General features: G+C 36.2%; 1 protein-coding gene and 2 long non-coding RNA genes across 3 annotated transcripts; 1 reads left to right on the plus strand and 2 right to left on the minus strand.

Moving 5' to 3' along the window:
• Positions 1-292: 292 nt before the first annotated feature.
• LOC125472849 lies at positions 293-1,841 on the minus strand. Its single transcript, XR_007254780.1, has 3 exons — positions 1,611-1,841; positions 1,015-1,103; positions 293-370 (listed from the first exon to the last, which is right to left on the minus strand). It is a non-coding gene; the product is annotated as an uncharacterized LOC125472849 (long non-coding RNA).
• Positions 1,842-2,217: 376 nt separating this feature from the next.
• On the plus strand, positions 2,218-3,402 carry LOC103938990. Its single transcript, XR_007254788.1, has 3 exons — positions 2,218-2,250; positions 2,755-2,838; positions 3,097-3,402. It is a non-coding gene; the product is annotated as an uncharacterized LOC103938990 (long non-coding RNA).
• A 144-nt stretch (positions 3,403-3,546) lies between these two features.
• On the minus strand, positions 3,547-10,842 carry LOC103938985 (GTPase Der-like). The gene is made up of 12 exons (XM_009349039.3): positions 10,386-10,842; positions 10,004-10,068; positions 9,407-9,490; positions 8,946-9,239; positions 8,014-8,153; positions 7,268-7,355; positions 6,794-6,976; positions 5,837-5,998; positions 5,479-5,672; positions 4,536-4,686; positions 4,002-4,167; positions 3,547-3,919 (listed from the first exon to the last, which is right to left on the minus strand). The coding sequence occupies exons 1-12, from the start codon at positions 10,822-10,824 to the stop codon at positions 3,852-3,854; spliced, it is 2,034 nt and encodes a 677-aa protein (XP_009347314.2). The 5' UTR covers positions 10,825-10,842; the 3' UTR covers positions 3,547-3,851.
• Positions 10,843-11,227: the final 385 nt, after the last annotated feature.

An 11,227-nucleotide genomic window follows, 5' to 3' on the forward strand; every position in this document is an offset into this window, starting at 1 on the left:
AGAGAACTAACTTGGCAACAAACAATATTAATGCAAATCTATAGATAAAGAAAGAAATCCAAAATGTTTGAACACAATTGTAGATCAAAGCACATTGCATTGTGATCTTGAATTGAACCCCCACTAACAATCTAATATTGTGAACTTATTTAAGTTCAAAAATAATATAAGATGTTAAACCTGAATTAACATTATTATCAAATGGGGAACGTTTGATAAAGCAGCAAAGCAATGATTCAAAGGGGAAGACTCAAAAAGAAACCACATATTACAAAGAACAAACATCACTTACCAAAAGCGGAACAAAACGTCAAACACGTGTGCAGGCAGTAAACTGTAGAGTCAAGGAGATAATAAGAATTTTCCCACACTGCAAACAGACAAATTAAAAACATAAACACTTAGCAAATCATGTTTAATGAGCTGAAAAGGAGAAAAAAGACTAATTTTCTTAGATTTAGAAACTACATTTTTAATCCAGAAACCAAACCCATCCATTAGGAATGGACAGCTAGCCTGGGCTAATTAAAAAGCTCAACAAAAAACAGAACCAAAGAGTTACCCATCAATGTATAAGTAAAGGATTGACATAAAAAATAAAACAGTGAATCATAAAAAGCAAGACCGCAAGTCACAATTCTAGAAGAGGAAAACAGAATGCTCACAACTCAAGCAACGGTATCAATATTGTTCTACTAAATTATACGTTATATGATGAGCATTATTTTGATTGAGATATCTCACATGTCAAAAAGTGAAGAAATTCCAACGAAGGTGACAACCACATTATATAAAGAAGAAACCTAGACCTAGTTGAACATGTATAATTTGTGAAAAATCACAGGTTGTATAAGGAAGATTTTGAAATATGCATCTGAAAATAGATACCATCTAATTATGCTACTTCACAAACAATGCTACCGATGAACTTATCTTTCTCCCTTATGCTGGATTCGAATGATATAAACTAAGAAAACCCCATATTAAAAATCAATAGCCAAATACTAAACATACCATCTAATTCACCAATTGCATCCTCTGCATCTCTACCGTGATCCAAGTGAACAAAAGCATAACCCAGTGGTCTCCGAGCAACCCACACGCTGCGAAATTAACAATACAAAAAGATTAACAACCATCCTCCATAAAAATAACACCACTTTATGAATATGTGGGTAAATGACTACAGACATTACAAAAGGTGTTGTTCCCTTTGCCGATAAACTGCGGGATTCATCAACATCCATCAAACTCCCACTTCAATTTTACAAAAGCAACACAGAAAAAATAAAAAAACAGAAAACAAAGTTTGACAAAGGGGCACAGGGACAGCAAAGTTGCAACGGATCGAGGAAAAATGTTGAATCAAACCATTGGATAACATCTTCTCACGCACCCAAAAAAAACCCACAAACTCAAAACCACAAAAATCCAGTCTAAAACATCGAATCATATACTCAGATGCACAAAAGATAAACTAACAAATTCAAAATGAAACAAAAATAATTAACAATAAGCAAGCACACTATCCTTCGAATTAAAAGCACATAATTTCAAAAGTCGTCACCTTAAACACAGATGTCTTCGCAGGGTGTAAATAAAAACCTTACATTGATTTCGTATTTTCCGAGCAACCACAGGCAGCAGAATCGCACAAAACACCGACTGAAAGCAACAACATGAAAATTTGAGGAAACAAAACGGGTGAAAGCGATAGTGAAGCAAAGTTGAAAATGAGAGGAAACAAAACGGAACAAAACAAAACCCAAACAAAGTACCATGCGATGACCAACACGTGGGCCTGACAAAACTATGTTGCAGCTGTAGCAAAAACAAACACAACCACAAAAAAAAAAAAAAAAAAAAAAAAAAGTGAAATGCAGTCCATTTCTGTCAAAGACAACCAACAAAGAGCACTGGTGTAATTTTACTGTACAAAAAGCTAACAACAACATCAAAGTAACACGCGATGACCAACACGTGGGCTTGACAAAACTGTGCTGCAACTATAGCAAAAACAAACACAACCCATTAAAAACAAAACGAAACAAAGTCGAAGCCAAGCATAATCAGCAGATAGGACCAAATGAGGGCAAAGTTGTAAATTCACTGTTCTAAACACGGAAAAAAGCCTTAGACTCAGCAGCAGCGAAAGGCAATTACGTCAAAGCACTGTTATAGAACAGTACCACCCGGTTTGGGTTTTAGTATATATAAATTTCCTGGACATGACACACTACTAAAATTAGGGTAAGACTTGTTATGATGTTAATTTCTCTACATACATGCGTAAGTAGGGACATAATTGTCTATTGATCTCCTCCATTCCTTATTGTCTTGTCAAGTGGGAGTGTGTGTCCAACTGCACCAGTTTTGGCTTTTGACTCCGAAAGCATTGAGAGTTCAAGGAACCTTTTAGTCCAGTCCCAAGCTTATTTGTAGTCGTATGCATTTCATTTGAAAGAATGGTCAAAATATAATCCGTTTGGTGGCAGTTATGACAAGTGTTTTCATTTCTATGTGTATTTTGGACGTATTTTATGACAGACATCGTATTGCATGTTTAAAAGACTTTACTTTCACGATGAGGCCCTTTATTTTCGACTGATATTTGCAAAGCATATAATTTGCATCTGCGTCATTTGAAAGAGTAGCATTGAGATGGAACGATTAGAGGATACTTTCTGGAGTAGATACCAACTGAAGTTTTTACACATGGATTATGTGATATATCTCATTAGTATTGTTTGGCAGTTGTAAGCTCAGCGAATGCAGAATTATTCTACGTGAATCAGGAGCAAAGCACAGGTTGCAGAAGTTGCAGCCCAATTTCCCAAGGTCAGTACTTGTCTATCCAGTCATTGCATTGCGACAACCGATTAGACTCTGGTTGTCCGTGATCTTTGTAGTTATATTATCATCCCTCTCCTAAAATAGCAGCAGCTTTCGGATGAATTGTGTGTATTAGCTGGCTCCTTAACCCAAAGTTGCAAGTTGAATTTTCATGTAAATGCATTACTTAACATCCAATAACCGTTTCAACGAGCATTCTGTTGTGTGAGCTGCTGATATGATTTTGAAATGGCTGCGTTTCAGCGACGATGTGGCGTTTGCACTCAAGGACAACCGTTCGTTAAGTTTCGCCTTTCCATTGAATTAACAGGACAGGACAGGACCGGAGAAGCAACAATACTCCAGCTTATCGCATGCTTGTATTAGGCTTGAGACGGAATCTGATGGTCATAATTTTACAGCCTGGAAGTAGAAATGCTCTATTTCCTTTCACCTTAAGACCCGTGGGTTCAGAGATTAGGCAGCAGTTGTTGAGACTCGAGAGCGCTTGAAAGCTTGACGAGCAAGCGAAAAGCTCCCTTGCTCATATAGACAAGAAACAAGCAGAGGCTCTTGTTACTATTCCAACTTCCAAGATGCATCAGCACTTGTTAAAGTGAAGGAAAGCAGTTATTTGGATCGGGTTATAGCAACCCTTGGAAGCCATAAATTACATTGATGTTTAAATGTTAGATACTTTAGCAGGCGGGATCAGGAGGAGACAAGATTTGTTATTTACATTGATTTCAAATTACAATTCAAAGGCCTAACAAGTTCTAAGCCATCAAAATTTGGTTACATACATGAAATTACAGTCCTTCTCCGTAAGACAGGCTCATTGCATCGAAAATTCTTCCTACTCCCCAAGTCTCAAGCACGAATTGGAGAAAGTTTTAAATGAACCACATTGCAAGTTTACCTTCAGCATCTGATATTAACTAGTTTCACCCGTGCACAAAGCTTTCCGAAAACAAATGCCTTGCCGGTTATGTGATGATACTGTATATATTCCATATGCCTTATGTAGCCAACTCCAATTTTCTCTCACGTGGCACAAGATTTGCTTGTGCTCTCGTTGCAGCTCTGCCTGCAAACGTGTGAAATTTATGTAGGCATGCATGCATGAAAAATGTATGTGTGAGCATTATAACAGGCTAGAGTAAACTGACCTTCCTCTTTTTCTGTTTTCCTCCTGTTAGACCATAGAAGCCGAATTGGAGTGCCCAAAAACCCAGCATCTGAACGCAGTTGCTTCTCCATATAACGCCGGTATGTCTCAGGGAAAAGTTTTGCATCATTGACAAAGAAGACAAATGTTGGTGGCCTTATAGCTGCCTGTAAATTATCCAAAGTAAATACCAATGATTTGCCATGTTCATAAGAAAATACTGGATGCGCAGTTTACATGCAAGTTCAAAAGAACAGATACTACCCTACAGATAGGCATGCATGGAAAATAGTCCGTCGAGTGGGTATGTAGCACTGAATCATCTAAAATCTTATAGTAGTTACGGCTGTATGCTTTCAGGCATTAACAGATAATAATTTATGTTTATTACAAGAATTTCTCGTAATTTTGTGGACGCTAGCATCCAAATTTCGCATAGACAAGGATGTCACTTGCAAAGATTTATAATCAAAAGGAATTAAAGAGACATAATCACCAAAAAGGGAGAAAAATGAGTCTTGCATAAAACAAGTACCTGAGTGCAGTAATAAATGCGGCCCCTTTTGCCACCTCGTGTCCTCGGTGGTGATTTAAAAGCTAGTGCTTCCTGGACCACTTGGTTTACTACAGAAGTACTAAGCCTTCTTGATCTTTCTTTCTCAACTGTGCTAGCAGCATCGATAATCCTAAAACCAAACAAGACAGTATTTCCCTTAATGTACAAGAGGTTTTAGACCATGACTTGTCATTTCAAATTGCTTGCACATCAAAGTAATGCATTTTGTCATATATATAATCATATCGATATAATTGGAATCCTCTGGCACATTTTTTAAGTTGTAATGGACCTTCGGCTTCCTAAAAAGCAAAGTAGTTGTCAAGGGTGCATTATGAAGTTCCTAGAACACTTCGAACTATTCTGATAGTGAATGTAGAAAATTATGCATAGGATTATTGGGAAACTCCATCCATAACCTGCATAGTTTTCATCGGTACCTATATAAAAAGTCAAACGCATATAACTCATAAACTAAAACCCATATTACAAAATGGTTTAAGCCTAAAATACGCTGAAACCTTATAAGAACCATCTGCATTTTGCATCATGCAACTTCTTTCTATAGGGGCAAGAATAGCTTATATACACAACTGTACAGCATACATCATCAAGGCTGACCTATCTTAACAAGAATCTAAAGCTCGAGACACATTTATTAGAAGATGCAGCACATCAAGCTACTTAAAAATAGACCCACGTCTCAATCAATATAACGACAAACAATTAAAACTTCTTCCAGTTAGAGGTGTGCATTTTATAAATAAATAAATAAATATATATATATATATATATATATGCATGTATATATTATGGTGTCAATGGAGAATATGGGTTTCTTGACATACATGAAGTTAGCTAAAGAATGCAACTATGATGCAAGTTAAGTTATAAAAGAGATGATGTTAAACACAGAACATACTTATCGACACTCTGACCAGCTATTGCAGTTGAATATACAATAGGTGCCCAACCAAGAATACGAAGCTTCTCCCTAACATCCTCCTCATAATATGTTGCAGTTTGCTGGTTTTTATTCGGTATGGTATCCCATTTGTTTACAACAATCAGGCAACCTTTGCCTTCTCTTTCTATCCTTTCAGCAATCTTGCAATCCTAGAAGACAATATAGAAGGAAACATAGTTAAGAGAAATCTACTTGTGAAAAGTAAATGTGATCAATGTATGGGAAACATAAATGTCTTACATATAAAGACATAAAACTGTCGGCATGTTCTTCGAATCTTTAAATGATAACTCAAAAAGAATGGACAAAGTACCTGTTCTGTGATACAAGCCAGGGCCTCAATGACAAGTGCCACAACATCGGAACGACGAATGGCACGAAATGCTCGATTTACTGATAAAGCCTCCGTCATGCTACCTGATGAAGCGACAACTGCTCTTCTTCTGATTCCAGCAGTATCAATTAGCCGGAACTTCTGCAAGATAAAACAAACCAAAAACAAATGTTGCAATTATATGTATCCAAGTAATTTTGAATATCAACAAGTTATCTTCACATCAAGAGGGAATCAAAAAGAAAGAAAAATGGAATAATATAAAAGATAACTGATCAGACAGTTTTCCACTAATATTTCAAGCAAGTGAACCAGAAATAGCTTTAGAATCCTACTTAGGACTGCATATAAGTTGACCCGAACCAAGCTATTGCTTGTTTGAGCTCGGCTTGGTAGTAGATAACAGTGCTCTACCTATACTCGAGCTTGCCTAAACAGGGTCAAAATTGGCCTTGAGGCAACTCCTATGATCAAGATGCAGAAGCAAAAGAAAGAAGGAGAAGATGGATAGAAAGAAAAATAAGAAGAAAAGAAAAAAAGGAGGCGAATAGGATTTGGACATATCTAAGTGTATCGGCAAAGAGTTCAATTCTAGACCACCTTTGAATTCAGTAAAAGATGAATAAGGGAAGGTAAGAATAGCTTGAAGTAAATGAACAGCTGAGGCTAGAAATCATAGTTCAGTCTCAACAGACAAGCGTGCAGTCAAAGTTTTTCAGACATTCCTACGCAGAATTCCACGAATGAGTGGATAAATAATGTTATTAAAAACACCTAATCTAAAGTGTTATTTACATTCAAACTTAGAAATCCACAAACGAGGCTAGACATCATTGATTTCAGTTTTGGACTAATCATGTTACACTTAATAGATTTGTGTAATAACTGTCAACAATAGGCGGTATAGTAGGATGTATAACCGTGAACCAATCAAACCTGTCCATCTGGTCCAGTAAACTCCATATCAATAGCATCACGGGTCGTTCCACTGACTGGGCTAACAATTGTCCTGTCCTCTCCAACCAATGCATTCAAAATGCTACTCTTACCAACATTTGGTCGGCCCACAATTGCAATTGCAGGAACATAGTCTTCCTGTTCAGCAAATTCCTCCGGGTCCTATATAAAAGCATAATAAACCAAATCATAAAGAAATGAAAATATTCATAAAACATGGCAAGAACATGACTTTTTGGGCTTAGTAAATGACAAAAAGCACCAAAAAAATTCTACTATTGAAACTGAAAAGTTCACTAACAAGCTCAAAATAAGCAGCTTTGAAAATTGAGTAATATAAGGTAAAGTTAAGCTAAAGCCAATTGCCATTGCCAATTGAAATTCAATATTCAACAAAAGACAGTCAAACTTGAATACTGATATACCAACAATAAAATTTCTGTGATTACAAACCTCATTCTTTTTCAGCCCTGAACACAAAAGATCAAGAAGCTCTCCGGTTCCAGTTCCAGATATAGCAGATAAAGGAAGTGGTGAAAACCTGGTCAACCAAACAAAAATCGTACCTTTCAGAAATTAATATTAGTATACCATTCTGTATCCACCAGAAACTTGAAATGCATCTGAGTTTTCTTTATCAGAACAATAAAATTTACCTAGCACTAGTTCTTGTTTTTTCTTATCAAGACAGTTCAATATTCGCAAGCCTAATTAGAAAAATAAACATACTAGCACAGCTTGAAATTTGTGACATATGTTGAAATTTCATTTTGATTATCAGATTATTTACCCTATTGCTTGAGTCTTTAGTGTCTTGTCCAAGTTGGTAATAAAGCAGAGCTAAATTGAAATATTTACCAGACTATAATGGTGAAAAGTGTATCAACATAACAAAAAGAGTGTATTTACCCCTAGGATAATGCTATCATGCATCACCTTAGCACAACCCTACACCTATAATCCTCACAACAGGTGTAACAAGACTATAAGAGAGAAATAGAGATATTTACTATCCAATACTAGGAATATTATGTATCTGAAAAAACCAAGGTACCCTGAATGTATAAATTCATTAGGCTAACAGATATAAATTACTATTTATCAGTTTTTACAAGAAAATAAAAACATTTACCAGAACCCTTTTCTCAAAATTTAGTAAGGTAACATACGTGAACAAAATGGACAAGAGTTTAGCTCACCCCAATGACCAAAATTCTGATGCTTGCATGATCCCTTTACGTGGAGATTCACACTTGTTAACTGCAAGAATGATGTACTTATCTGAGAAGTTTTTACGTAGCCAATCTGAAATTTCCTCATCTGCTGCAGTTAGACCTGCCTGTTTAGCACTGTCAATACTATATACTAATATCATTACTATGTAAAGTTATAAACCCAGGCTCTATTCAAGTTCACAGTCTTCGCCAAACTATGTTTTAGTTTAAAAACCTTCAAAAGTTCAATTCAAATACATAATTGTACAAACTCAATCATTTGTAAAAAATCGGTTATCAATTGAAAACAGAGTTTTTATAACTTTTGGAATCATATTACTCAACCTCATGGACTTTTTTTGACAAGTTCAAGTATTACTGGGAATATTCAATATTTATTTTGTAAGAAACACAAACTTTAATTTTTTTTTTTTTTTTTTCATCAAAAATTTGAATAACAGTATAAGTAGCATGTACGGGAAAATCTATCACAATCAGATTGACATAACTCTAGCAAAAACACATTGCATTCAAATCAAAAGTCCCACCAATCAAAATTGCTTTAAAAGAATATTTTTGAAAGTCTTTGACAAAGATCCCTAAAACCAAGCTGTAAATTTAATGATTTCCAAAAGCAAATTCACTTCCTCCACCTTATTATTGTAAACCTGTATGTGTATATTTATACTATTTTACAATTTCTATGATCAATTTTGTTTAGTATTTCCAATATAAATCATAGTTGTTGACTTCGAAAGTTTCCTGAATACCAGCATCATATCCCAATGCTTGAATATGACTATCGTTAGAAGAATAAAAGAGTTTAACCTCATACTCTTCTATAACACAATGAAGCCGAAAGCTGGAAAACAAAGGCACATTGCAGTGGTCCTGCATCCATTTACCAAAAGCTGTACCTGGCCATCAACGAGGAATATAATGACAGATGATTCTTCAACAGCTGCAGTAGCTTGTTTCTCTATCATTGAGGGCATCCTAGCAACAGCTGCCTCCCTAGAGGCAAGTGGGATTCCATCCATACCAATGGTCGTTGAAATAGCTAATTCTTCCATGACATTTGCCTGGGACTTTGAAACTGTAAGAACACCACCGGTATCCACCACCATAAACTCATGGTCACCCCAAAAGGATCTACCATACAGGCGATCCCTAGTAACCCCAGGCTCATCCACTACAATTGCCTTGTTCCCCTGAAATACATAACATATATAGAAACAGGAAAAGGAAAGCAAAAAGGAAGTTAATTTACGAAGTAAAAACTCATACATTTTACATCTGGAAGCTTGAAATTGTACTCCTCAGTATTAGAAGTATTGATGGTAAATAGAAAACAAAAGGCCACATTCTTGTTACATACCGAGACAAGACGATTAAATAACGCTGATTTACCAACATTCGGCCTTCCAACAATTGCAACCCTTGGTAGAAGATGGTCAGGGATCTGCAATTGAAATTTGAATGGTTTAGAGACTGAATTTTCTTCATTCCAACACAAAGAATCCCCAACTTACATCATTGGACATAATAGTCTGATTGCATCATAGAAATCAACGTGCACTTAGAAAATAAAAAGGAAAGAAAATATAATAAAAGTTTTCCAGAAGCATAAATACACAAAAATGGGGGCATATGCAAATGCAAAGTCGACACACTCCAAAAAACTGTTCATGACACCTAGTTGCGGAAACCGATTTAATCAAAACTATGGCTGCAGTAATTTTGAGAAGACCCACCAATCCACGGTCCTAGTTATAATCTTTTAACTACAGCGTATCCATTTTCAATTCCTAAGATAGCCTAAGGTCCTAAGTGGAAAAGATAACGATAACCACTGTAATGAGAAGACGTTGAACTCGTTTACATTAGCTTGGATATGCACCGGAGACCTTGGGACCAAACATGAACTTTCAGTAGTTTCATATAAATAGATAATATGCCATGATAAGATACTCACAGTTTTAACGGTACTTGTCAGCCTCCTTTGCTTTCGACTAACTTTTTCTTGGTCATCATTGTCATCTTCGTTGATGCAAGACACAATAGAAACTTAGCCATCAATAATCCCAAAACAAAATGGGAAAATTCCACCAAACACAAAGTTAATTGTTTTAGCAAGCATTTAAAGGAGTAAAAACCTGAAGGAAAATCTTTTCAATAAATTTTTTGACACCCATTGAAAAGAAAGAGAAAGTTAATGCAGCCTCATTTTTCCCTGAATTTTTTTACCTTTCGGAAAATTCAGCAGCTTTTAGATTAATTTGATCAAATTACGAATTGGGTTTTGCAATTACAATCAAATTATGAACTGGGTTTCCCATTGACAAGAAGGAACACACCGATTCTGAGTTGGGTGGACAAAGAGGAAGAGAACTCTTCAACTACATAACGAGCGTCTTCTTCGAGGTCATCGACGTCGACCGTCAATAAATCGCCGCCGCCGTCGGACTCATCCACGAGCTCCCCCTCTTCTTCTCCGTCGTCTTCTTCTTGTAGTTGGTCATCTGCTACGGAGGATATATTGAATTCATTGGCGGAGTGGCGGGAAACGAAGCGAGGAAGGGAGTGAAGAGAAGCGTGGAGGGAAAGGCAATGAGTGCGGAGAATCGGAGAGAGAGATTTGGGGATTGCGAAAGGGGAAGAGAGGCGGGAGAGAGTTTTAGAGAGAGAGGGAGAAGAACTGGTGGTTCCTCTGTAGCACAAGAGCTCCAGTGGAGCTGCCATTTTTTGTGTGTGAGTTTGCGGGGTTTGGCGGGTGAGGGGTTTATCCAGTTCCATCTTGTTCGGGGGTTTATGCGTCTTTTAAAAAATGGTTAATCAAAATCATTTGAACTAAGAGTAATATACACTTTACTGCCCTCAAATTTCCCATAAATCAGACTTTACTACGCTTATTGTTTTTCGTTCACTTTCACACCTAAATTTGTATTTAATTTTTTGTCACTTTGACATTTTCGTTAGTCTAACCGTTATATTTTCTATTAACTGATGATGTGGTAAAATCTTAACTCACTAATTCATGCCACATAAGACCACAAATTTAATAAAAGAAAACTAATAAAAAAAAGGTTTCTATAAACCGTTATCTTCATTAATAACAATACCACAAACCAACTGGGAGGACTTTGGGACTTTTGATGGATATTTTTGTATTCAATTTGCATTATTTTTTTATTTTGCA

The sequence above is a fragment of a genome, unplaced genomic scaffold (genome assembly GCF_019419815.1).
Source record: "Pyrus x bretschneideri cultivar Hongxiangsu unplaced genomic scaffold, Pyrus_bretschneideri_v1 Contig75, whole genome shotgun sequence".
Lineage (NCBI taxonomy): Eukaryota > Viridiplantae > Streptophyta > Magnoliopsida > Rosales > Rosaceae > Pyrus > Pyrus x bretschneideri.

Coding starts and splice junctions, on each gene's coding strand:
- LOC103938985 (XM_009349039.3), bottom strand. CDS start 10,824: ATGGAACTGGATAAACCCCTCACCCGCCAAACCCCGCAAACTCACACA. Junction 9,491..10,003: donor TGACAAGTACCGTTAAAACT/GTGAGTATCTTA, acceptor TTTCAATTGCAG/ATCCCTGACCATCTTCTACC. Junction 4,687..5,478: donor GCTGGTCAGAGTGTCGATAA/GTATGTTCTGTG, acceptor GTTTGGTTTTAG/GATTATCGATGCTGCTAGCA.